At 58.7% G+C, this 26,207-nt stretch overlaps 2 protein-coding genes across 2 annotated transcripts; one reads left to right on the top strand and one right to left on the bottom strand.

Annotated features, from left to right (window-relative positions):
- Window positions 1-81: 81 nt before the first annotated feature.
- Window positions 82-7,005, bottom strand: POLR3C (RNA polymerase III subunit C). The gene is given in 15 exon segments (XM_055791903.1): window positions 82-201; window positions 617-766; window positions 856-905; window positions 1,935-2,036; window positions 2,144-2,294; window positions 2,381-2,441; window positions 2,538-2,589; window positions 2,926-3,006; window positions 3,852-3,944; window positions 4,140-4,244; window positions 5,372-5,461; window positions 5,591-5,790; window positions 6,114-6,369; window positions 6,833-6,943; window positions 6,945-7,005. Coding segments are annotated over 15 exon segments (1,620 nt in total). The 5' UTR covers window positions 6,981-7,005; the 3' UTR covers window positions 82-119.
- A 1,040-nt stretch (window positions 7,006-8,045) lies between these two features.
- On the top strand, window positions 8,046-25,967 carry RNF115 (ring finger protein 115). The gene is made up of 9 exons (XM_055791902.1): window positions 8,046-8,362; window positions 17,698-17,756; window positions 18,806-18,857; window positions 21,492-21,703; window positions 22,240-22,311; window positions 22,497-22,569; window positions 24,158-24,251; window positions 25,473-25,588; window positions 25,704-25,967. Exons 1-9 carry the CDS (start codon window positions 8,270-8,272, stop codon window positions 25,833-25,835), a joined length of 903 nt encoding a protein of 300 aa, XP_055647877.1. The 5' UTR covers window positions 8,046-8,269; the 3' UTR covers window positions 25,836-25,967.
- The last annotated feature ends 240 nt before the right edge of the window (window positions 25,968-26,207 follow it).

Raw genomic sequence — 26,207 nt, 5'->3', positions numbered from 1 at the left:
ACCGACCGACCCCCCCCCCCCACCCCACCCCCCCACGTTCCCCGTGCCCGCGGGACGCTCAGGCGGCATCTGCGGCTCGTGCTTTATTCGGCCCCGCCCCCCCCCGCGCCCCTCCCCCCTCAGGGCCTCTTCACGGTGCTCTCGATGAACGACTCCAGCACGAAGATGGTCTCGTCCACCTGGTTCTCGCTGGCGTCGATCCTGGGGGGCAGGTGCAGCGGTGGCCCACAGGGTCCCCAGCTCATTGATGGGGTCCCCAGCCCACCAACGGGGTCCCCAGCCCATAGGCGAGGTCCCCAGCTCACCAACGGGGTCCCCAGCCCATCATGGGGTCCCCAGCCCATCACGGGGTCCTCAGCCCACTGACAGGGTCCCCAGCTCATGGAGAGGGTCCCCAGCCCACCAACGGGGCCCCCAGCCCATCATGGGGTCCCCAGCCCATCATGGGGTCCCCAGCTCATGGAGAGGGTCCCCAGCCCACCAACGGGGCCCCCAGCACATCACGGGGTCCTCAGCCCATCACGGGGTCTCCAGCCCATGGAGGGGGTCCCCAGCTCATTGATGGGGTCCCCAGCCCACTCGTGTCCCTCCCCCCCCCCCCCCCGGCAGCGCTCACTTGTTGACGTTGCGTTTGAGGGTCTCCAGCTGCTGCCGCTCGGGGGCCGTGATCATCTCCTCGATCTCCTGCAGCTGCGCGTCCTCAGCGCCGGTGGCCTGCATGGAGGCCAAGATGGCTTCCACCCGCTGTGACTTCTCCAGCAGCCTCCTGGGGGGAGGGGGCAGAAGAAAACGGTGGCTTTGGTCCCCACCAAAGCCACCACCCAGCCCTCGCGTCACCCGCGGCCCCGCGCTCACTTGTTCTCCTTGGTCTCGTACTGGCGCCGCTCCATCAGGTTGGCCACGCTCTGGGGAGAGAAATGGGGCTGGGGGGGGTGTGGGGTGGGGGGCGGCCACGTGCCGGCAGCTCAACCCGGGGTGGGGGGGTGAAACGGGGACGTCGCTGCTGCCACCCGCCGTGGCACCAGCTGGGAGAGTGGCCAGAGTGAGGTGGGGGGTGTCACACCCAGCCCCGGCGCTCGTGGGGCTGGGGGCTGTGAGGGGAGGCGGGGGGTGGCCCAGCAGCCGTCACTGCTCACGCGTGGTGGTGGAGAAACACGTGTGGTGGTGAGGAGCTGGTGGTGGTGGAGAACCGTGTGTGGTGGTGGAAGAGATGGCGGTGGAGAACCACGTGTCACAGGGGTGGTGATGACGGTGGTGGAGAACCATGTGCCATGGTGATGGTGGTGGAGAACCACATGTGGTGGTGGAGAAGGACACGTGGTGGTGGTGGTGATGGTGAAGATGGAGAACCACGCGTTGTGGTGGTGGTGGAGGAGAACCACGTGCCATGGGGGTGGTGATGATGGTGATGGAGAACCATGTGCCATGGTGATGGTGGTGGAGAACCACATGTGGTGGTGGAGAAGGACACGTGGTGGTGGTGGTGATGGTGAAGATGGAGAACCACGCGTTGTGGTGGTGGTGGAGGAGAACCACGTGCCATGGGGGTGGTGATGATGGTGGTGGAGAACCATGTGCCATGGTGATGGTGGTGGAGAACCACATGTGGTGGTGGAGAAGGACACGTGGTGGTGGTGGTGATGGTGAAGATGGAGAACCACGCGTTGTGGTGGTGGTGGAGGAGGAGAACCATGTGCCGTGGTGGTGGAAAACCACGTGTGGTGGCGGTGCTGGAGAACCCCTGGGCTCCACCGCCTGGAGCAGGAGCGTGCTGGGGGCCGGAATCTCCCCCCGCTGAGGAACATTCGCGTGGCTGGAGGCCACGTGGGAGCCAGCAGGGACGAGCCCGGTGCCGGTGGCTTTTGGGGACAGGCAGACCGCGCAGAGCCCCTGGCGGGTCATCGGCAGCGCCCCGGGCGGGGGCTGCGACGTACCTTGTAGCAGCGGTGCAGCAGCATCCGCGCGGAGGACAGGACGTTCACGGTGTAGAGGTAGAAGGTGCGGGACGGCGCGTGGTCGGGAGTCTTGGGAATCTCCTGCCGGGAGAAGGAGGAGGAGGAGGAGGAGGGCGACGTTCGAAGCCTTTGAGATCTCCCCAGTCCTCACTCTCTGTCCCCTCCCGTGACAGGGTGGCCACACTCACCTGCAGGGACACAAAATTCTCCGACAGCATCTTGTAGAGCATGTCCTTGGCTTCCTTGGCCGGGATCATGGCAAAATCCTCCACTTGCTTCTGCTCCAAGTGCCTCTTTCGCAGGAGCAAGCGGAATATCCTGGCGCAGCGGGAACCGAATCTGAGCGGGAGAGGGAAATAAAGCAGCGGCGGGAAGCGGGAAAGGGTCAGGCACGAGCCCGTGAGGTCTCCAAATCGCCGCGTCACCTTTCCTCCACGATGGACTCCAGGGTGGCCGTCGCCAGAGACGCCAGGGCCTTGTGAAGGTCTGTACAAGGTCAAGGTCAAGGGAGAACACCGGCGCTCGGGAATCGTTTCACGCGCTGGAAAACGCTGGGTCAGGGCGTTAACCCACAAAGGATACTGACAGTGTACATGCCCCCGCCGCTGTCCCCGGATTTACCCACAAATTCCAGCTACAAGAAAAAAAAAACCACAACAGTTTAGCACCTCCCAAAGAAATAAACCCCCTGATTTTCTTAAAATCTTGATTGTGAGAAATAATACACAGATCTTAGGGGGCAGGAAATATCTCTCGATCTTAACAGCCTAAGAACATTGGCCATATTTTATTTTAACACTCTCAGTATCTTTTAAATATCAGTAGAAAAATGATTTTTCCTCGGTTTGAGGCGGCGCAGGTGCGGGGCGCAGAGCTCGGCCAGGAAGCGCCATCGAGCGGCACCGGACGTCCTTACGCCACCGAGGCCTTGCCTTAATTAGGGCAGCGAAAATAATCACACGTGTCTTACCGGGTCGTCTGCTAACAGGGTGAGATACTGGTCCAAAACCTGCTTCCCGATGTTGTATCCGGCTGGGAGAGACCGGAATATCTAGGGGAGGAAAACCAGCGAGAATGTAAGTGGGGGTAACACGGAGTAACCAGCTGTCCTGGGGGGGAACACGGGGTAACCAGCTGTCCTGGGGGGGAACACGGAGTAACCAGCTGTCCTGGGGGGGAACGTGGAATAACCAGCTGTCCTGGGGGGGAACACGGAGTAACCAGCTGTCCTGGGGGGGAACACGGAGTAACCAGCTGTCCTGGGGGGGAACACGGAATAACCAGCTGTCCTGGGGGGGAACACGGAGTAACCAGCTGTCCTGGGGGGGAACACGGAGTAACCCGCTGTCCTGGGGGGGGTAACATGGAAGAACCAGCTGTCCTGGGGGGGAACGTGGAATAACCAGCTGTCCTGGGGGGGAACGTGGAATAACCAGCTGTCCTGGGGGGGTAACACGGAGTAACCAGCTGTCCTGGGGGGGTAACACGGAGTAACCAGCTGTCCTGGGGGGGTAACACGGAGTAACCAGCTGTCCTGGGGGGGTAACACGGAGTAACCAGCTGTCCTGGGGGGGTAACACGGAGTAACCAGCTGTCCTGGGGGTAACGTGGAATAACCAGCTGTCCTGGGGGGGTAACGTGGAATAACCAGCTGTCCTGGGGGGGGTAACACGGAGTAACCAGCTGTCCTGGGGGGGTAACATGGAGTAACCAGCTGTCCTGGGGGGTAACGTGGAATAACCAGCTGTCCTGGGGGGGGTAACACGGAATAACCAGCTGTCCTAAATCTGCAGGCGCTCCACAGAGTTTTCCTGCGCGATCCAAAGATGGTGCGGAAGCCGTGGCAGCGGAGAAGGGCCTCAGCTACACCCCGATTTCTCAGGGGCAGGAACCCACCTCATTGGAAGAGAGCGGCTGGGTGTACGGCGCGCTGGAGGACGTGGTGACTTCGCTCATCCGCAGCATCGTCCGCACTATTTCGCTGCTGGTCTGGTTTTGGGGGGAAGGAGACAAGTTTTTAGTGTGGGAGCATTGTGCTGAGCTCTTCCTGCAGCAGGAACCCAGCGTGGGCCACCCCTGCCTGCCCGGGGGCAGGGTTTGAACCTCCCCACCATGACAACCATCACCAAGCTCCCCCCGTGACGTGGAGAGCGATGGCAGGAGGTTCCGAGTGCCCCCACGAACCTGATCCATGCGGTTGGCCACGGCGCTGACGATCCCCTGGTCTCGAAAATGCTGGTGGAACCGGTCGATGTTGACTTGCCAGTAAATGCCATCGTCGGGTGGAGGCTGTGAGGGGGAGAGGAGCCCAAAAACCGAGGGAGGGAGAGGAGCCATCAAAAACTGAGGGAGGGAGAGGAGCCACCAAACCGAGGGAGGGAGAGAAGCCCAAAAACTGAGGGAGAGGAGCCACCAAACCGAGGGAGAGGAGCCACCAAATCGAGGGAGAGGAGCCCAAAAAACGAGGGAGGGAGAGGAGCCCAAAAATTGAGCGAGAGGAACCCAAAAATTGAGGGAGAGGAGCCACCAAACCGAGGGAGAGGAGCCACTAAACCGAGGGAGAGGAGCCACCAAATCGAGGGAGAGGACCCCAAAAACCGAGGGAGGGAGAGGAGCCCAAAAATTGAGCGAGAGGAACCCAAAAATTGAGGGAGAGGAGCCACCAAACCGAGGGAGAGGAGCCACCAAACCAAGGGAGAGGAGCCACCAAATTGAGGGAGAAGACCCCAAAAACCGAGGGAGGGAGAGGAACCCAAAAATTGAGGGAGAGGAGCCACCAAACCGAGGGAGAGGAGCCACTAAACCGAGGGAGAGGAGCCACCAAATCGAGGGAGAGGACCCCAAAAACCGAGGGAGGGAGAGGAGCCCAAAAATTGAGCGAGAGGAACCCAAAAATTGAGGGAGAGGAGCCAACAAACTGAGGGAGAGGAGCCCAAAAACCGAGGGAGGGAGAGGAGCCCAAAAATTGAGGGAGAGGAGCCACCAAACCGAGGGAGAGGACCCCAAAAAATGAGGGAGGGAGAGGAGCCCAAAAACCGAGGGAGGGAGAGGAGCCCAAAAACCGAGGGAGGGAGAGGAGCCCAAAAACCGAGGGAGGGAGAGGAGCCCAAAAACTCAGGGAGAGGAGCCCAAAAACCGAGGGAGCGAGAGGAGCCACCAAAAACCGAGGGAGGGAGAGGAGCCCCCAGACTCCTTGGTTGGTTTCCCCAGGGGAATGCCTTTGGGAAGATGCTGGATCCCCCCAGCCCATAAGCTCAGAGGAAGGAGCTCAGCCCTCGGTAGCGCAGGGACAGAGCTGTGTCCCCAGCAAAGGTGACACGTGCGAGACAGGCACGACCTTCCCAGGAGCCGCAGGCCCGGCTCCGCGTTACGGCCCCGGAGAGCCGAGGGTGACGCTGCATCAGCGCCCCCAGTACCTCGGGGCTTTCTTCATCTTGCTTCTGCTTTTTGGCCTTGTGTTCGCCGTTCTCTTCCTCATCGCACGATCGTCGACGCTTCCCCTTTCCCTGCCAAACACAAAAGACAGTGTTTGCTTTGAAAAACTATTGTTAGGGTTTCAGGTGAACAGCGTGTGGCCGAGCGCTCCCCCAAGATCCCCCGAAGCACCCAGTAGCACCCAAGGTCACCCCGAGGACGAGGGGCTCCTCACCTACGAGGTTCAGCCTGGGCACGACGTACATGTCCTTCTCATTGATCACCAACGTGGGTGCAGGGGGAGGTGGCACATTGGGGGTCTCGACGGTTTCAGGGACCGCTGGGCACCTCTGTACGAAGTGCGTGTCTGCCAGGCGCACAAACGTGTTGGAGACGTCAGCGTAATCCATCGTCTTCCCGTCTAGGCCAGAGGAGAAAGATGGTGGCGTCAAGCTCTGCCAGCCCCGCGGTGCTCCTGCGGCTCCGGAGGACGCGGTGACGCTGTGGTCCTCAGAGAACCGCTACGAACACAGCGCTCAGAGGCCATTTTGGGGTGGGGGGGCAGCATTTACAACCCCTCTGGCAGCAAAGCCACTTTGGGTGGCTCCTTCTCCAAGTTCAGGGCCAGTTTTCCACTGTACCGCAGCCCACAGAGCCTCTGGTACCACGTTCACCGGGTAAAAACCGGCCTCTGGCAGCCGTTGCGCCTCCTCCCACTCCCAGGTAAGGAGAGGAGCTTCCCACCTTCCATCGTTTCAGTCAGCCTGTCCGCCACCTTCCTCACCACCGCACTCATCGTCATCTTGCCGTTGAGGAGCAGCTCCTCCACGATGAGCTCGCCCGTGTCGTTGTAGAGGGTCTTGGCGGTGTAGATGTAGCGCGGGTAGCGGAGGATCCGCAGGACCCGCTTGCACTGGGCCACGTACTCCACAAATCCTCGGTTCTGCACCTGGTACGTCACCAGGTTGTGCTGGATGAGGACGCAAAGGGCTTTCTTCACCTGCCCAAGGCAGAGCGGGGCACGGTTACGCCACAGGGACGCGCGCGCTGTGCTCAGCCCCCTTCGCAGCAGTTGCGGAGCATTCTCCCCCCACTGTGGCCCTCCCCAGTGCTGAGCTGCGGGTGTTTTGTGTCACCATCACATCGCCTGCGCATCACTCGTGTCACTCTGGACTCTATTCCCTGCCTTTGCTCCCCATGGAGAAGCCAGTTACTCTCCTCCTTCGCAGACTACTTTTTAACTGAGTCTCTCCCGCTGAAGGAAAACCACCTGACCATTTCTTTTGTAAGCAGAAAAGTGCTCGTTTGTCCTTCTCAAGGTTTTTTCTTACCAGTTTCTCCTTCAGGAGCAGCAGTGGCAGTGACTGACAGCTTGGACTGCCAGCAGAGTGGCCCAGGCTGCGTTATCCAACACCTCCGATCGCACCCGGGTTAAAGCCGACGCGGGTGGGTTCCAGACGTACCTGATCCAGCAGCAGCCCCGTGTCACTGACTATCATCCGCAGCGGCTGGGTGCCCGTCCTGATGAGATAAGTCCCTATCTTCTCCACGATCTCCCCAAAATGTTCTTGCAGGCAGGAGGGAACACAGCTTGATTTCCGCCTGAGTCATTTCGATGGCAGATTCAAACAGCTGGCAGTGCTGGAGAAGAGTGCTGATGTGTTACAGCTGTCATGGGGGGGATGGAGGGTGGGGGCTGGGTGCTGCCGCCTGATGAAACCCACCCCAAAAGGGATGCAGGGTGGGAGGTGGGTCTGTGAGGAAAACCAACCCCTGTAGGCGCAGCTGGGGTGAGATGGAGAGGGGATGGAGGCTTGGCACAAGGCTGGTCCCTGTGGCCACTCCCATGGGGTAGTAACCCTGTCACAGGGGTTCCTCTGGCCACTCCCGGGGGTCGCAGCCCCGTCACAGGATCCCTCTGGCCACTCCCGGGGGTCACAGCCCCATCACAGGATCCCTCTGGGCCCTCCCGGGGGTCACAGCCCTGTCACAAGGTCCCTCTGGCCCCCTCCGCGGGTGGCAGCCCAGTCACAGGGGTCCCCTCTGGCCCCTCCCGCGGGTGGCAGCCCAGTCACAGGGGTCCCTCTGGCCCCTCCCGGGGGTCGCAGCCCAGTCAAAGGGTCCCTCTGGCCCCTCCCGGGGGTGGCAGCCCTGTCACAGGGGTCCCTCTGGCCTCTCCCGGGGGTGGCAGCCCTGTCACAGGGGTCCCTGCGGCCCCTCCTGGAAGATGGCAGCCCTACCTTTGGGGCCTGGGGCTACAGGTCCTCATCCCGACGGGGAGCCATGTCACAGGGCTGGGGGTCCCTAGCTCCCCCTCCAGGGGAGCCCTGTTACAGGGGGCCCTGTGGCCCCTCTCGGGGGGATATGGCAGCCCTGTCTGAGGGGGGCCTGGATCCATAGGTCCTCCTCTCGAGGGGCAGCCATGTCAGAGGGGGCGGGGTCCCTTCTGTCCCCCACCCAGGTGGGGTGGCCCTCTCAGAGCGGCCGGGGTCCCTGTGCCCAACACCCTCCCCCCCCGCCCCGGGGACAGCAGCCCGGTCGGAGGGGACCCGCCACACTCCCACTCACCCAGGCCCAGCCTAGGCCCTTGCGGCCACCATGGCAACTGCCACTTCCTGTTTCCCGCCCACCACTTCCGGTCGCGTGGCACCGCCTCGCCTCGCTGGCCGCCCTGGAGGACCGGGCCAGGCGCCGCCCTACCCGCGCCGTCTCGTCGGGCCAAGGTGACGCTCTACCCGCTCAGCCTCGCTGCTCAGTTGGGCGGCCCGGAGCAGACGAGAAGAACCGGAAGCTTGAGGCTAGCGGGTCGTTCCGTTGACGCTCTCCCCGGCGGGCCGCGGCCTCGCTGCCTCGGCGGAGGACTGACGGCAGGGAGCCGGCGGAGGAGGGGGAGAGAGAAGATGGCGGAGGCCTCGGCGGCGGCGGCGGCCGCCGTGTCCCAGCACCGCTTCTTCTGCCACAGCTGCAAGGGGGAGGTCAGCCCCAAGCTGCCGGTAAGCGCCGGGGGCTGCGGCGGGGGGGTGGGGGAGGCCGAGGCCTCTCAGCGCCGCTGCCCCCTCCCGCGGCGGGGGCGGGCCGGGCTTGGCAGGCCCCGGGGCTGAGGGGGTCGGCCCCGTGTCCCCCCCACCCCCGGGAGCTGTTCTTGGGGCCGGGAGACCAGGCTGGGCTGAGGGAATCATCCCCCCCCGGGCCCGGCAGCCAGGGTGACCCCCATCCCCTCCCGGACCCCCCCAAGGGCAGCCCCCCAAGCCTGGCAGCCAGGGAGACACCCCCCCCCCCCATCCCCTCCTGGATCTTTGGGGAAGGGGTGTTCCCTCCAAACCCTACAGACACACTGGAGACCCCCACACACCAAATCACCTCGTTGACCCGCGCAGGGAAAGGGGGGGCCCCCCCATCCTGTGGGGAAGGGGTACCCCCTGAAACAGGGCTGCCCTGCAAAGCCTCGGAGGCTGCTGTGACACCCCCAAACCCTGCAGGGAAGGGATTGACACCACCACCACCCCACCACCCCCAAAATCCCATGGGGAAGGGGTGGTTCTGCAGAAACCCAGTGGTTAGGGGTGACACCCCCACCCCCCCCACCCCCCCAGCCCTGTAGAAGGGGGTGGAGCTGAAAATCCTGCTGAGCGCAGTGACCCCCCGAAAAACTCTGTGAGGATGGATGACCCCCAGCTGTCACCGCTAACTGAGCCCACGAGGGGTTCCATCGCTGCCGTCCCTCCGGGTGAGGGGGAGAGGGAAAGCTCGAGCCCCAGCCCGGTGGGACTGAGTCCCCTCTATCTGGGGACCCCAACCCCAAAGGGGTGAGCAGGGAGGTGACAAATCCCCGTGGCCCCTCAGCAAGGCAGCTTGAAGTGGGTCTGGGCTGCCGTGACCTTAATATTGCCCCCCCCCCTAATTCGGGGGGTTTGAAGATGGAAGTGTCGGCCTGTGATTGCTGCGGCTGGGGGCCGTTTGGGGAGAGGGGGCAGGACTGGGCTGTGCTGGTGGGTGTAATCCCAGTGCCCAGCCTGGGAAAGGGTAGGGGTAGGACTGGGGGGGGGGGGCTGGGGGAATGCAGGCAGGGCTGGCGCGTGGGGCAGCAGCAGGAGGGGGTGCTGAACCGGGTGGCCGCCTTCACCCGGCTGCCTGCGTCCTTCACCCGGCTGAGCAGCGTGGGACGGAGCGGCGACGTCTCAGCGGCCGTTATCCCGCACGGGCTGCATCCACATCCAGGTCCGATTGTCGAGCTGTCCTTGCTGTGCTGCCCGACTGCGTCTCCCGTCACCCGCAGGCACCCTGGGATCTGCAGGCAGGGACTTAGCAGCTTCATTAACCCAAAAAGTCCATTTTCTGAGCTGTCTCTTGTGGGTTTTCTCTGCTCCTTCACTGTCCGAGGCTGTTGGAGCTCTCCCTGTCCTTCTCCGTCAGCAGGGCAGGAGCGAGGCCACGCGCAGACCCCCTGGGCACTGAGCCCCCTTCCCTTATTTCCGTAAAATCCGGGCAAATGAAGTGACGTGCCCCTCGGCAGCAAGAGGGATGCGTGCAGGCTCCGAAAGCGCTCGCACCCCGACGTGGCTTCAAGCGGGGGGCCCTTTGCAGGCATGAGCAGCCCCCCGAGGTTTATCCTCATCTGACAGGATGGAAATCAAATATCTGCACCCCAATCCATTCCGGCTCCTCTTCTCTGGAGCTGGTAGCTTCACCTTTGGGTGCTTCTCTTCCCTCCTGTCTCCTAAATTTTGCTTAATTCTCTTTTTATACCACTTCTCGGTGTTGCTGACTTAAGCACTTTACCTTTCCAGTGTTTCAAAATGGGCTTTGTTAAAGGAGCACTGCCCGAAATCTGCTCAAACCCCGGCCATCCGCGAGACTCAGGCTTTCCTGGTGCCTCAAAAATCTTTCTTGTTTGTCCTGGGAGCAGCACTCCAGGACTGCTCCGCGGAACACCTTTACATCAAACCTCTGCTGGTTTTTCGCTTCCCGGGGTCCGGCACGCTGCCAGTGGTTTCCTTCGCTTCTAAATCGGGAGCCCAGACGGACCGAAGGCCCTTCTGCTTGGTGCGGGCGTTAAGGAGGTCGCCGAATCCTCTGCCTGGAGGATGGTTTGCCCAGCTCTCCTGGCGTGGCTTGCTCCAGTTTCTATTTCAAGAGCACCCAGAAACCCAGCTGAGGGTTGAGGCCTTGGTGGAGGCTGTTGTTTTGTCTCTCCCGGTGGGCTCCGCTCTCGTTCCCCTCCGGAGACAGCCGGATTCGGTAGGGATAAGCATCCTAGAGCTTGTGGTGGGTCTAGAAATGGAGCTTGGCACAGCCCGGGCTTTATAAAAACATCTCTTTGGAGCTTGTGTCTGCCACAGTAATGAATATTTTTGCTCTTTTGAGATCTCCAGTTTCTTCTGGCCTGGCCCTGGGGTGGGGACAGGTTCCCTCTGTCCTGCTGGGGATGCCGCCTGCCATCAGTCGTCCCCAAACCTGTTCCTTCACATTGTCCCTTTGAAGGAAAACGTAGCCAGAACTTCCTTACGCCCTTCCCCAGCCAGTCGGCTCGACTGGGAGAGGCTTTTGCAATCTTTACTCGGCACCCAGCCGTGCTTTGAGGAGCGTCGCCTGCCCCGCTGCGGCATCAGGTCGGTGCTGTCCCCGTGGCTCGGGGACAGATGGCACAGGGGTGTCACCTGGACCCCCCGGCTGTGGGGGGGGACGTGGCCGTGGGGCTGCTCTGCAGCGGGGTGACCTTGGAAGCCGCTGTTGCCACTTCCCTCCAAGGACAGACCAAAGGGTCCCTTTGTCCCTCCAGGCTGCGTGGCCGTCACCCGGCCTTGCAGAGGAGCGCTGGCTGCGTGCACCCCGATCCTGCCCAGCGCCGATGTCTGTAATTCTCTCTCCGTGCCTCAGTTTACCATCAGCAGAGCAATTACCGTTCCGCCGAGGGAGGATCTGCAAGCCCAAAAGCGATAAATGGGGAGAAGCTGGACCCCCGACACGGTCCTGCGCCCCCAACCTCTTTTTTCTCTCGCCCCAGACAAGTAACTCCTCTCCCTGTCTTTGCAAAAACAAAACAAATGCTGAGTGCACTGGTTTTGTTGTTGGTTTGTTTTTTTTTTTAACTGCTCTCACCACGATAATGGCAACCTAAACTAAAACCCCGGCTGCAGATTGTTTGCCCGCGAGGTTTTTCTTTCCATGGCCGGGACCTGGCGAGGGCTCCCAACACATCGGGAATAAGCTGGAGGTTTCCAGAGAGCGGACAGAGGTGGCTCAGACTTCGCTCCGCGCCGACACGTGGGTGCCCTGAGGAGGACCAGCACCCCAGCAGGTGGCCTGGAGCCCTTTCGGGGTGGTCGCCTCCGTGTTGGTGGTCGCCTGGAGCATCCATGGGAGGTTGGGGCTTTGGTGGGCTGGTGTTGGGTCTCGGTGGGCTCCGGTGGGTGGGTTGCAGCGCCGGTTTGATGCTGAGAAGCTGGCTGATGTTTAACGATATCCCCTGCCGGCTCTTTCCATTCGCTGTGCACAGCAGACGCTTGTCCTTTGGGGGCTGCAGCCCTGCGGAGCTTTTTATTTTAAAAAGAGGAGGAAAAACCCGAGAAAGAGAACATGTGGCTCGGCAAGAGGCGAAACCGAGCGGGGATTTCGGCTCTCCCAGTGCCACAGCTCTGCTGCCGTGTGTGCTTGTTTCGGCCCCGGGCCACCCTCCGCGGTGGGGAGAGGAGGAAGCTGAAGTGATCCCGCTGCTCATCCCTGCTGTGCCTGCTTCCGCCCGTGCTACGCTCCTGTCCCCCCCAAAATGGCCTGAAGCCCCTTCTCCTTCGCCGGTGTGGAGCCGGGTGGGCTCAGCTGGGGGCGAGCCGGGAGAGGAGCTCTTCTGGCTTCACCTTCCTCCCCCTCGGAGAGCTCTGGATCGACGCCGAGGAGGACAGAGCGGCCACCCGGTGCCACCCATGGTTAAAAGCTGCCGCCCGGCTCTCCAGCGTTCTGGCGACGGAGCCCCCCTCGGGGCGATGGAGCCTCCTCAGAGAAACGCTGGAATGGGCTGATTAACCGCGTGGTGATGGTGAAACGGAGTCGAGGTTGGGGTGCGGTAGGCCCCGGCTGTACCAGCGGTGACAACGCCATGAATGTTTATTTGTAGCGAAGGGTGCGAAGGACGCGCCTGCGTCTGGCCGAGGGCCCTGTCCTTGCCGCGGGGGGGTTCTGAGGTCAGGTCCTGGGGCAGAGGGGGTGGGCACGTACCGGGGTGGGGGTGGGGGGTTTGTCCCAGAGCGTTTGATGTCACCTTGCTGTCCGGCGTGACAACTGCTGTGCCTTCTCCGTGCAAAATGGTTTTTATTCAAAACAAAACAGAACAACTGGTTTTTTTTTTGGGTTTTTTTTTTGGTTTTTTTTTTGGCATAAAATGAGCTGCCTTGGGTCGGTGGAACTCTGGCTCCGCTGTCCGAGAGGGACTAGGGAGGGGATTCGGGACGCGGCAGTGGGAAGCGAGGGGTTACTGAGCAGTCTCCCTTCCAGACCTCCCAGTGCTGTTGGCTTCCATCATCGCAGCCCTCCAAGAATTCATCTGGTGACTTTGGAAAGACGCTCCGTGCTTTCGCCTTCCCGACAAACCCAAGCGGAGCGCGAGGAGAGTCCTCGGGTGGTAAAAATAACGTGTCGCTTTGACAAGCTGCCCGGAGGAGACCTGGGGAGAAGCTCCAAAGGTGACCGACCGCGGTCGTGGCTCATTGTGCCGGCAGAGATGAGGAGCAGATCTCCGCAGCATCCTGCCATTGGAAGAGCTGCCGTGGAGGGTTTTTTTGCCGCTTTTTCTTTGCGTGAGGATGCAGGAGCCGTCTTTTCCAACCTGAGGGTTAAGGAGCGCGAGGCTCAGCCTTTCTGTGAGCTGCTGCTTCAGCGTGCGGCTCTACGGTGTTGAATTAGGGTCGGTTCTCCGGGTCTTCCTGTTTCCACCCGTGTCAAATATAAACCATACCGTTTATTTAAACGCGAGAAGCAGCCACCCCTTGGGTGAAACCAGTTTGGACAGCGCAGTGTGATGTTGCCCGGTACTTAAAAAAACCAGGAGTAAATATTTTTGCAGCTGTGGGGGATTACAGGAGGGAGATTTTCATTCGGCAAAAACAAATGAATCAACCCAAGCCTGGGGTGGCGGAGCTGAGTTACCCTGCCCAGAGCTGCCCGGAAAAGAGAGGGGAAGGCGGTTAAGGCGCGTCTGGGGTTAGAGGCGTCGCGGGGAGGACAAGCAGCCAGTGTAGAAGCGCGCACAGCTGCTGCGTGCAGCAAGAGTGGAGGAAAACTTCTCCACTTGCCTTATTTTCTCTGCTTTGTTGGATTCCGTGCCTTGCTGATGGGGGAAATGGCTTTGATGCCTCCCCTCCCACCCTCGCCGGTGCCTGGAATAGCCGGGAGAGAACGTGCCAAGGGGACAATTTGAGTCCTGCCTTGTGGGGACGTCAAAACTTCAACTGGTTTGTTGCCAGGCTCCTTCGCTCGCTGCGTAATTGGAATTGCATTCGCCTCTTGGGGTGAAGGGGGTTTGGGGACCACCTGGGGGTACAGGCCCGCAAACCAGGGGTGGAAAACCCTCCCAGTCCATCCTTTCTGGCCCGCTGTAGGACCGAGTCTAGCAGCGTCGCTCCTGACAGGCGTGCTCAGCCTAGAGGTGCGCGTGCCACCCAGCTCTGGCTGCTTTCCTCTAGCGAACGAGCGTACGGCTCTGACGAGCAGGGCTCCCGTTGGGCAGAGCCGCAGGTGGCCAGAGCTCCTGGGAGGGGGATTTTGGTTTATTTTCCTTTTGGGAAACACAGACCACCAGGCTGAAGGGGACTCAGAGCGATGGGATGCTGCCAGCCTCCTTGGGAAATTTTTTTTTTTTTTTCTTTGCACTGTGGCTGGATCCGGTTTGGGGAGCGAGGTCCCTGCGCTCACCAACACGGGCACGGTGGCAGCTCTCGGGACGTGGGGCACCCACCAAACTCCCGTGCGGGTGGGGGAGCTCCGGCAGGTCCCGGGGCTGCCCCGTGCATCCCTGAACCTCTTGCAGAAAGCGGGGAGGTAAGACGAAGGGCTCGCGCCGCTCCGTGCGTGTGATGGCTCCGCAGTATCCCACCCACCTCCCATCGTCTGTTCTGCTTTCCCTTTTCCCTCCCCCCTGTTGCTATTTATCCCAAATGCCATTTTTATCTCTCGCCATGCTCTGACTATACATTTGAGCTTCTGGGCAAGATGCTGGTAATTTCCATCCAGATTATAACATAAAAAGAAACATTCAAAAGCTTCCAGAAACGCATCAGACCTGCAGTGTCCCCGATGGCATGGCCTGCTGCTAAGTTTAGAATGCAAAAAAATTTAAAAAAAAAAAAAAAAATCTTTCCAACGGGGTGGTTTTGACGGGGAAAATGCTGGAAATGAATTAAGTGCAGGATTGTTAGGCAGCACAGAACGTCCTCCTGCTTCGCTGCGGCTCTGAAACCTGGTGGCACGGTATGAAATGGGGCGGTGAGGTATGAAATGGGGCGGAATCGTGTCAAACGAGCTGTTGACCCCGGTGTTTTGGTGCCTGCGCCAGGCATCCACCGGCCCTCGCCTCGAATTCGCAGCGCAGACCCCGCGTCTTTGAAGAGGGACACCCGAGAGGGCTCTGCCTTTCGCAGAGCTTTGCCCAAAATAAAAAAGCTTTTATTTTTTTGCCCCCCCCTGCAAGTTCGGGGGCTGGGCCTGCTCTCCACGGTGGCATTTAGCCCCGCCGTTTGCTCCTACGACACGCATTCCTCTTCCAAACGCACGCGTCCATTCTCCTTAGCCTTGCGATTCACGGATGCAAAGCTGAAAGCCCCAGACAGATTTTTTTTTTTTCTTTTTTTTTTTTTTCTTTCTAAGAGCTCATCACCCATCAGTTCCCATTATACTCAAGGTTGGAGCTCTTTTCAAAATACCCCACATGTTGGGCTGCTTAAATGGGTCTTTGTGCAAACCAGTGCTCGGTCTCTCCCGGCGTGGGCTGGGGTGTCGGGCACATTTTGGGAGCGAAGCTTTTATGAAAAAGCAAAATTAGATTGATCGAGGTGTGTAGACGGCTTCTATGAAAAAGCAAAATTAGATTGATCGAGGTGTGTAGACGGCTTGTATGAAAAAGCAAAATTAGATTGATCGAGGTGTGTAGATGGGGAAATACCGGTTCAGTGGGGAAATGTCACGGAGCTGTAAGGTGGAAAGGGATGCGAAGGGGAAGCTTGTGTTTTGTGAAAGCAAAAGGAAAAAAAAAAATACCTGTGGGTGAATTTGGAGCTGCCTCGGTGAAGGGGTTGTGTTACAGGGCTGGGAGGCGTCTCACCTGCACCGGAGTTGGATTGCTTCTGGGGCTCGGCGGCATGGTGGGAGCTCAAAGGAAGGAACTGGAGCAACTGGTGTCCGCTGGCTTGGGTGTCTTGTGTTGTCTTTCCTCTCCCTTGCCAGGCTGCGGGTCTAGGGAGCAGGATTTGACACCGAGGGCGCCAGGCTGTGGCTGACGGCGTGCTGGCAGGGATTTTATCCGTGGTCTGGGAAGCGTGAGTAAAGCAAGCAAGGCTCTGTCAGCAGGGTTTGGTTTGGGGACAGGGACCCTGTAAATGATCAGTTGGAAAATCCCTGCCCAGGGCGTGCGTTGGGAGCGCCCTGTCTCCTGCTGCCGCTGCTTTTTGGGATTGGCAGTGTTGGGCCCTAAACTGAAGCCGATCCGGAGCTCTGGGACGAAATGAGAAAACTTTTTCTCCTCTAAAAAATAAAATCTTCCCCCACTGCTCCTAAAAGCTGGGGGTGCCGGCACAGTTCCCATCTGCCCGAAGCCGGGATGGCCGTGGGATCGTGCCCTTGTCTCGGGGGAAGGATGGTGCTGGTGTGCTCCTGGGCAGCGGTCCTGCTCTTTCTCCTGGTGGATAAATACCGGGCAAAGGGGTGCTGCGGCGCCGATGGAGCTGTGAGGACTGAATCCTTCTCTTTCCCTGCTGGCACAAGCCCTTCTTGGCATTCCCTGTGTCCGTCTTTGCCCCTGGCTGGAGCTATCCCTGCTGGGTAACGCTGCAGGGAGCGAGGAGCTGCAGGGGAGGTCGGAATTTTTCTCCTTTGGCTGGTTGTCAGGAGTGGGGGAGGCTGGAGAGTGGCTTTTCCTCACCCTTTACGCAGAACTTGCGCTTCTGCAGCAGCAGGTGAGCGTGGGCTGAGGAGCTCGGAGGACCTGCGGGAGGCTTTTCCCCTCCTTAGGGACAGGGAGGCGATGGGGGGGGGTGGTCCCTGGGGTCCGGAGCTCAGGGGGTTGCAGCAGGGGGAGACCCAGAGGCGCCTCTTTCTCTGTCCTGCCCAGCCTGGCTTCTTACCACCCTCCACCTGCAGCAGATCCTGCTGTGCTGGCCCTGGAGCCACGTTCCAGAGCCTGGGAAGCCTCTGGCTTAGCCAGTTCCCTCTCTCCCTTTCTTAAAAGCTTTGCAGCTACTGAGCAAACCCATCCACCTCCATCCTGCTTTACTGGTGACCAGCACCTCGCTACTGGTCCAGGGCAGGCTCGGAGGGAAAGGTGCGTGTCTGAACCTTTCGGATTGGGATTTTGTGGCCTTGGGAGAGGAGCTGCTTTGTGTCCAGGTGATGTGTCGGGAAAAGCAGCCCTGAGGCTGTGTCCCCCGCTCTGCACCCCAAATCATTAACTGGGTGAAGGGGTGGTGTGCTTGGTGGGAGGCGAGAGCAACGGCAGAGCTGGTATCACTGGTCTGGCTTGAATATAGAGTCCCGGTTTATGAGGATGGTTTAGTGGGCAAATAAGTGAAAAAATACTTATTTTTCTAACTCTGATAATTGCAGAGCATCTTTGTGAGCTCCCTGCGAGAGGTGTCTTCTTCCCTGTGGTGCCAGTGGCAGCAAATCCAGCTCCCCACCAGAGCTGTTTCCAGCAGGACACCGGTTTAATTGAATGACACCGGTTTAATTGAATGACACCGGTTTGCGTCGCCGGGGCTGGAAGCTGCTTTGTCCCGGTGCTTTGCAGCAGGCTTGTAAATGGCTGTTTTCTTAAAATCCGGACGGGCTGGAGTCTGTAGGCGTGTCGTGCTTTTTCCTTCGGTCACTCACTGACCTGACGTGATCTTGATAAGGGTGGTTTTCTGTTCCGCGGTCGCCAACCGAGTCATATCTGCTGTAATCACTGGGCTTTGAAATCCTCTTAATGAAACTGAAACTCTGGCCTTCCAGGGTGCCTTTATGGGGAGGTGGAGATCAGGAATCCGCGTTAGGCTCCCGCTTTCTCACTTCTTGAGCTCTCTGTCTCTTTCCTGAAATCACAAGCAAAGTGCTCGGTGGCTAAAACCAGCTTCCTCTGTCTTCCCAGGAGTACACTTGCCCGAGGTGTGAATCTGGCTTTATTGAGGAAGTCACAGATGATTCCAGGTAACGTACATTTTTTTTTTTTTTTTTACTGCATGCTTCCATTTCGTCTGCTTTTATAAGATGCCTGGTCTAAAGCCTCTGAAAACCGTGGTCAACAAGGATAAAATAAGGAATGCAAAAGAAAAGCTTATATATTAGCGTGACTTTGGACTTCACACCGGGTGAAACTGAAGTTTTGTGGTGGCCATCGCTCTCCTGCTAGAGCCACGTGGAGAGGTTTGGAGAAGACTCCCAAGAAGATGGAAGTTGGGAACTGAGGCTGTACAAGGTCCCGTGACCGAAAGCGCTTACGTGTTTTTGATGCCTGTTTTTTTGGTGGAGTGTGACAAACGTTATTTTTTATTTTAGGACTCAAGCCTGAACCTCAGTGACTCACAGTACCTTTTTTTCCCCTCTGTCCGCCCCAGCTCGGTCTCCTGACCGCCTCTCCAGTCTCACAGCTCGGGCCAGGAGAGAAGGAAATACCTTTTCTCTCCAGCATCACACGGTGCCAGCGAATTAGGGATCCAAACCGGCGCCTCTTCAGCACTGGCTGTATTGGGTCTTGAGTAATTGCTGAGAAAAGTGCTTAATTTGGGTCAGGGGAAGGCGAGATGAGAGGGTAGCAGGGCTGACGTGAACCTTTGCTATCTGAGACTTGCCACAGCAGGAATCTGGGGCCGGGTGTCACCAGGGAGATGACTTAATGTCACGCTACGTCCTCGTCTTAAATATAGGTATATACCCGTCGCTTAAGGCGAGGCTGGAGGGGTCCTCCACACTTAGCACACGATCCTGTTTGCAGAGCGATGATGCTGCATCTCAAATGCCTCTTCCAGAGTCCGGGTAGTTAGAAACCAGGTTTCTTCCACAGAAACAAGCCTTTTAACTCGAGCAGTCCTTGCCTGTCCCTAGGAATTCCACACGGGCAGGCTGTTTGTTCATCCCTTTCTCTCTCAGACCACACGGGGACTGTCTTGCTCGCATGAGCTCCCCGTCTGTACCGAACCCTGGGAGGGGAGCTCGCTTCTGGAAGGGTGACCTGCTCTCACTCAACTATTTTTCTCCAGTTTTCTAGATGGCAGCGGCATAGATGACAGCCCGTCCACACAGTTTGCAGAGGTGAGTTCTGCCGCCTTGCTTTTTTTTTTTTTTTTTCTTTTTTTTTTCTTTCAAAAAAACCAAACCCCGTAGCCGTGAAGAGGTTTTCAGTCCCGGTTCTGGCTGTGGGCATCTTCACTCCTTACCTTGCGAAAAGGACAGCTGACCTTCCGAAGGGTTTTCAGGAACTTGGCAAATTTCGAGGAGGCTGTCGACCTTGCCAGGGGTGAGACCTGCCAGAGGTTTGCTCACTGGGCAGTGCAGGAGGGAAGGGTGCTAGAAAGACAGCCTGGCAGCGTGGCAGCGCTGGGACGCGCGTCGGTGATGCTCAGCCAGCCAGGCAGGGTGTTGCCCGACTGCCCTTTCCTCCCTGTTTATTGCCGCTCTGACTTTTACCATAAATGCAACTGTCTAAAAAGCCCAAACTTGTAATTAAGTCCGTGTCCTGTAATTCAGTTGCGCGGACCTCGGAGCAGGGGCTGTTGGGCAGCGAGGGCTGGAAGCGTTTTTTCTTCCCCCGTTACCTAAAGCCTCTGACAGCAGAGTCGAGCTCCGTCAAGACGCACCCCCGGCTCGTGCGGTGGCCTCGCCTGAGTCACCCGGAGCTCGGGGCTATGGCGGGGGCTCTTCTGCCAGCCCCCGGGGGGAGGCAGGACAGCTTCAGCCTCTGCTGGCAGGCTCCCTTCCGCAGGGCTCCGCTTCCCTGAGCTGCCTGAAACAGATGGAAATAAAATTTCCCTGTGTTTCCTCTGCCAGCTTGGAGATCAGGTTATTTGTTTGCTCAGTTATCGAGGAGATTTAACTGTCCCTCGGTCTTGTCAGGAGAGCTCCCCGATGTCCTGAGCCAGGGTTATCCCTGGGTGGATTTTTTTTTTTTTTTTTTTTTTGGGGGGGGGGGGCGGAGGGGTGGGTCTGTGTGGCTGCTGAGCTCTCCTTTTCGTGCTCCAGCAAAGCTGCTCAGCTCAGCGCCAGGAACAGGGTCACCGAATAGCTGGAATTCCTCTACAGCTTTGTGTTTGGGATCTGGATCCTGTTTGCTTCCACGCCGCCCGCCCGCCCGCGGCCGCTTTGCCTCTCCTCCCCTCCTCTTCAGCTGGATCTAGTTGTCTGCTGAACAAAACTGTTGCTGCTTTGATGTCGCGCCTCCCCAGCGCCGTATCCCAGAAAGGCCCCGTGTTCCAGTGAGATAAAGCCAAAGTGAGATAAAAGGTCTTAGAGCCCACGTGTCGGTTTACAGAGAGCTTCGGGATGCCTCAGCCTGAATGGGGCTATGTAAATTGAAATGGCTTTTAGGATAAATAATAAATGAAAGTCTTCTCTCAGCAGCCTGGCTGCAGGCAGGCAGAGCTCTGTCTTGATCATAACCAGCAGGAGAACAAGCAAAACCCTTATCTGTGGGGTATTAATTCAAGGGAACAGGTCGTAAACTTGACTTCTCCTTTTTCTGCAATACCAGATTGAACCAGGCAACACAAGAGGCTTCGAAAGCCAGCTAATTTGGTGTGAAATGGAAATTAAGCTGCTCTGATCGTGTCCTAAGACATGATGAGGATCTAGCACAACTCGGGAAAGAGCAGCCCTCGTCTTACGCTGTGTCGCATTTAATTCCTGCGGTAAATCCGAGGGCACTGCTCCTTCGAATGTCACTTCTGCGGTATTGAGCCCGAGCAGCAGTTTGCTCCCATGTGGCGGAGGGTTTCTTGGCTGATGCTCCTTGGTTTTGTTGTCTTCCACCAATTTGTTGTTGTTTTTTTGGGGTTTTTTTTCCGTAAACCCACATCATCAATCTTCAGTGCCCTCCTCCGCTGTTAGTTTAATCCGCAGGTGATCTGAATTTCAGAAGGAATAAAGTCAAATGGGTTTTGCAGGAGAGGGTCACCGAGGGGTGCCCTCGGCTCCAGGCTGCGGCTCAGGGTGGGGGTGCCTTGCTCTGGGGGTGTCCTCCGGCATCCCCTGCGTTCCCTGCAGGCTGGCAGCCCGCAGCGGGGGCAGAGATCCATGGATTTACCCCCCGCCGCTCCTGATCTGCGTCCCTGTTCACCCTCGGACAGGCTCAGGAAAGGCAATTTGGCTCGATGGAGGATCGAGGTGGGTTTTTGCACCACCAGCAGCGGGTAGATCTGCTGTGGGGCCGGGAGGTGGCTTCACCCGCGTGCAGAAGAGCACGACGTGGGCGAAACCTTTCGTTACCGGCCGTTTCGTGCTGCTCTGTTCTGCCGCGTCGCGTATGCTGGACCCGAGGATGCAACCAGAGCCCCAAACCCCCTCCTCAGGGCCCTGCTGCCGTTCTTTCGGCCACATCCCTTTGCTGCGAGGACCCAGAGCGCTCAGTGAGCCTGTGGATGCGGGCGCCTGGGCGTCTGTTCTCTCTCCTCCGTCTCCTTGCAGAGAGAGACCGACCCTTGCAGTGCCCTGCGGTGGCTTCACAAAATCTGTGTTGTTGGGAGCCATACAGAGCTGACGTGTTGGTCCTCCTGGGGGTGGTACATCTGATTAATTTGGGCTATAATTAAGCATTTTTGCCATGGTAACCGTATGAATTTGCTCAATTGCTTCTACCAAGGTGGACCTCCCGGTCTCGATGTTGGCGGTGGAGTCACCGGGATTAGTGACGGAGCTGTGCGTGGTTTGTGTCTCCCCTCTTCTCCCCCCCAGCTTTGGGACCATTTGGACCACACGATGTTCTTTCCTGACTTCAGACCCTTTCTGAGTAGCAGCTCACTGGATCAAGACAGCAGGGACAACGAGAGGGGCCACCAAGCCCACGCCGACCTCTGGGGACCAAGCCGACCCCCGCGATTGCCCATGACGCGGAGGTACAGATCCCGGGGCAGCTCGCGCCCCGACAGGTCCCCTGCTATCGAAGGGTAAGTGCCCAGGTTACCCCCTGGAAGTCTCTCCTTCCTCCATCAGTGGGAAAACGCGGGATCTTGGGGGGGAAAAGGGGACGCTGGCGCTCCCGGTAGGCACCCCCTGGACCCAGAAAGCGCAGGTTTTCACACCTCAGACGCTCTGCCCTTTGTCCCCCTCAGCACGAACCGAAGCCGCGTGGTGGGAGAGGTGGGTTTTGCCTGTAACAGTGCCAGCCCTCGCCACAGGGAAACGAGTCAGTGCTTGGGGAAACTCAGTCATTTCCTCTCCCAACCCTCCCACACCGATGACTTAGCATCCCTTGTTCCTTCACGCCGTGCCTCTGTCTCAGGGCTTGCCCTTCTGCAGAGGGATTTACCTGGGCGTGAGTCCTGCAGCGACGTGGCTGCGACCCACGGGAGCAGCATTTCAAGTTTTGCTGCCCCGTTCTTGCTGAACTGTTGCCATTTATTTGTTCGCTCAACTTGTTTTTTGTTGTGGTTTGTTGTTTTTTTTTTTTTCTTTTCTTCTCTTTCGATTCCTCCCACTTTAGAATAATCCAGCAGATCTTTGCAGGGTTTTTTGCAAACTCAGCGATTCCTGGCTCGCAACACCCTTTTTCCTGGTGAGTAGCAAGCATGGGTTTAGACTGTGGCTTCGATCACGGCTGTCCACACCAGCCAACGGTGGTGGTCTGGTGCCCAGGAGCTCTGTCTCCTCACTGGGGTTTCTCTGGGAGGATTGTGGAAACTTCAGAGCTGGTTTGGGGTGGGTGAAACAGTTTCCTTGACTCTCTGCTCCTGTCTGCAGGAGTGGGATGCTGCACTCCAATCCTGGGGACTATGCGTGGGGACAGAGCGGCCTTGATGCTATTGTCACCCAGGTAAGACCCTCCTGGGTGGAGAAGAAGGACCCGAGCTGGCTGGCCTGGGCTTTGGTCTGTGCCGGTAAGGGGGTCAGTGCCACCGCTGGGGATGAGCCGTGGGGTTCAGCTGAGGGCTACGACCGTGGTTTCTCGTGCCCTGCCTCCTCAGAGGGTCTGGGGACAGGGACACTGGACATACAGGGTCTTGGTTGAGCGCTGTGCCCACCCGTGTGCGCTGCGAGGCGGGCAGGTGCCTGGTGCTGGGCTCAGCGGAGGCTGAGGGTGAAACTCTCCGACGTCAGTCCTGGCTTCTCTCGCCAAATTCGGCGATTCGCAGCCCTGAGCTGTTTCCCGCGCTGGTTTGTGGAGGCGTGAGCCCCCTCCCACTCCCCGGGAGCATTGTTGGCTCCTCTGAGGATCGGGGGTGTCCAGCCTCCATCCACAGCCTCTTCCAGGGTATCAGCAGACGGATGCTTTGCTGAGAGCTAATTTGGCTGCTTTATCGTGCCGACACCTCCCGAAAGCGCCTGGCCAAGCCATCTGCTGCCATTCATAAGTAGCCCCTGGCTTCCCCGGCTGCATCACAAGCCCGTCTCGCCCACCTTGCTCACGGCTTCCCAAGAGGAGCCCGCAGCCCACGTGGCCGCTCGGCACCTTCCCCCTCCCACCCCACAGGCGGTGGGGCCAGCGAGCCCCGGGCAGCGCAGCGGGGCTGGGGCTGGAGGGGTCCCGGGGTTCCGTGTCACCCCGAGCATCTCAATGTGGCCTTCAAAGGTCCATGAGGTTCCTACCGATGCTCCTCTGACCGTGCTTGAACCCGTTCCAGCTGATTGCCGGGTGAATCTAGGTCTTCACGGGGTGGAATTCCTATGAGTCGTGAAACTGTAACACGAGGAAAAGAGGCGCTGTCAGCACCGCCGGCACCTCGAGCTCAGCCCCACGCTGATGTGCGCGGTGATGGCAGGGACCCCCCGCAGGAGGTGCAGACCCACGGGAGCGGTGGGTCTTCAGTTGGTGGTACCCGACTAAAGCAGCTTCTCTTTTCAGCCCTGGGAGGTGGCCTCGTTCCTCCTAACTCCCGGGTCTAGTCTTGGGAGGGGCAGAAGGTGCTCAGTCTCCCTTGTTTCTGCAGCACAAAGTTCTCCCTCTTCTCAAAGCATCTCTACCGACTCCCTTTCGGATCAAAATCCTCCGGGAGTAGCTTAGCACCCTCCCCCGTGGCCGTGGCCACGTCTCCCTGCCCACCCAGACCCTTCGGTCTCCCCCCACCTGTTGATGCCAGAGGAGATGTCTGGAGGGCAGCGAGGTTGGAGGTGGGATTGTCAAGACTTGGAGGCACAAAAGTCAGGTTGGAGCACCAAAAACATCACCCGCATGTCTAAACTCGGATGAAATGGCCTGAGCGTGCTCCTAGGGTTGGGGCAACACCAACGTTTCTGGCAAGGGAGCGGTGGCCACCAGCGTCTGTCAGTTTTTTAGGGGCTTCAGGTTGGGGACGTTCCCCGGGGACAGCCTGGCTGTCCAGTTGTGGGATGTCGTGTTCCCTGTGTTTGTCTGGCCGGGCCGTGTCCCCACTCCTGACCCCAGCCTGTTTTCTTCTCCGCAGCTCTTGGGGCAGTTGGAGAACACGGGGCCACCTCCAGCCGACAAGGAGAAGATCTCGTCTCTCCCGACAGTGACAGTAACTCAGGAACAAGTTGGTAGGTGGAATCGGTCGCCGGTGCTTGATGTCCCTTGTCTCTTGATGCTTTGACATACGCGGCCTGAGCCCCCCCCCAGCTAAAGGTCACCCCCTTCGCTGTGTCCCTCTGCTTCCCCAGCACACGAGGGAGGGCGGTGCTCCATCCCCCCCAGTTACTGCCTGGGCTTGGGCTGGAAACACTCGTCTCTTCCAGCCCGGGAGATCCTGAGCTCTGCTGCCGCTCTCACCGCTGGGGTTCAGTCCAGATCTCACCAGTTCAGGCCATCAGCACCGACCTTCATTCCGCAGAACGTTTGCGCTGCCTTTTTGGCCTACCCAACCCCCCGATCGCTTTACCTTCTTCTCAAAATCTTCTGTTTGTGCAGTTGTTGATGGTCTCGTTAGAGCCGGGCTGGGCGTGCTGCTCTCGTCCCTTTCAAACCAGGCTCTGAACACATTCCTGCTCTGGAAATGGCATGTAAAACTCACGGGTTCTTGCAGTGCAGCTGGCAGCGGAGGCTTGTGGCTTTCTCATCATGTTTATGGTTTTGCAATTAGCTCATCCCGGGGATTTTTTCTCACCGTGTTTGCAGAAGGCTGTCTCTGAAGGCCGCTCAAAGGATCCCTTTCCCTCCAAGCTGCTCTATTACTGGAAACTAAAATGCTCCGTTAAGACAAACTGTTGAGATTAGAAAAGCTGTTTCCCCAACAGCTATTTCTGTCTGATGGTTTGTAGACACTCGTGTCTCTTCTTCTTGGCGGGGAAGCCAAGAAGCATCTGGATTTCCATGTTGTAATGCTCTGTCTCGCCTGTCGGCATTGACAGCGCTCGGGCCGTGCGGGCTGGCAGCCGGGAGCTCTCCCCGCCGCTGGGATGCCTGCGTTGGCGTTCCGGGCTGGGTACGTGGGAAGAGGGATCGGGGTTTTTGCCGTCTGCCGTGGTCAGTGGCGCGCGCAGCAGCCTGCCAGGCTCTGGGGTGCGATGGACCATCCCCCACCCGCCTTGCAAAACCGCCCTTATTCCGAGAGAAAAAGTTTTGGCAGCTCAGGTACCCTCCAGTTGTGCCGGTGGCGGTGCTGCTCCCATGCAGAGGACAGCGGGAGTTTCTTTGGTAGCTGCCCACTGCCCTCCCCGGCGGCTCGGATGCCAACGGATCCTGGGCGGTGAAGACCGGAGCTGGGATTTCCCAGAGAGCTAAAGCTGCTGCTTCACCTCCCTCGCTCTGCGCGTCTCTTCCAGATACGGGTTTGGAGTGTCCTGTGTGCAAAGAGGACTACACAGTAGCGGAGCAAGTCCGGCAGTTACCGTGCAATCACTTCTTCCACAGCAACTGCATCGTGCCATGGTTAGAGCTGGTAAGAGCGGGCGGCCGGGGCTTATCGGGCTCCGAAAGCCCAACCTCCCCCCCCCCCGGGGTTGTGTGGCCACCCCCCTGGCGTGTCCCTGAAGCTCCCCCCGTTTGTCTTGCAGCACGACACGTGTCCGGTGTGCAGGAAGAGCTTAAAAGGTGAAGATTCGACTCGGCAAACACAAAACCCCGAGGCCTCAGCGAGTAACAGCTTTAGCAGCGAAAGCCAACTACACGACCGATGGACTTTCTGACGCTCGAGGGCTTCCTTGGGGGCTCTGGCTGGAGTATCGTTACTACAGATGTACATTGTATTGTAATTCCAACAAAACAAAAAGAGTAGCAGGAAATATAGGGCAGGGGAGGGAACCCACCCTGTGGTATTACTGCGATGAGTGCTGTCTTTTTCCTGAAACTTTAAACTAGCATCTCCGAGCGAATCGCGTCTCCATTGGAATCGCCTCTTTAGTCCTAAATTCAGAATCTTTGGAGTGATTTGACTTGATTTTATACGTGGGAAACCCCTACTTCAAACGTGGCCCAGCTGAATGGGGGTGGCGAGCCGTTGCAGGGAGGTTTGGGGTCCTGAGATTTCTCTCTGCCCTCCTCGGCGTCCTCTGCCCTGG

The sequence above is a fragment of the Falco peregrinus genome, chromosome 19, assembly GCF_023634155.1.
Source record: "Falco peregrinus isolate bFalPer1 chromosome 19, bFalPer1.pri, whole genome shotgun sequence".
NCBI lineage: Eukaryota > Metazoa > Chordata > Aves > Falconiformes > Falconidae > Falco > Falco peregrinus.
Note: the sequence above shows the minus strand (reverse complement) of the source record. Positions and strands in the feature narration are given on the sequence as shown.

What these genes read in the sequence shown, in the direction of transcription:
- RNF115 (XM_055791902.1), top strand. Translation starts at nt 8,270, where the DNA reads ATGGCGGAGGCCTCGGCGGCGGCGGCGGCCGCCGTGTCCCAGCACCGC. An exon ending in AGTAACTCAGGAACAAGTTG is followed by an intron (nt 24,252 to 25,472) that starts GTAGGTGGAATC and finishes CGTCTCTTCCAG; the next exon opens with ATACGGGTTTGGAGTGTCCT. An exon ending in TCGTGCCATGGTTAGAGCTG is followed by an intron (nt 25,589 to 25,703) that starts GTAAGAGCGGGC and finishes TTTGTCTTGCAG; the next exon opens with CACGACACGTGTCCGGTGTG.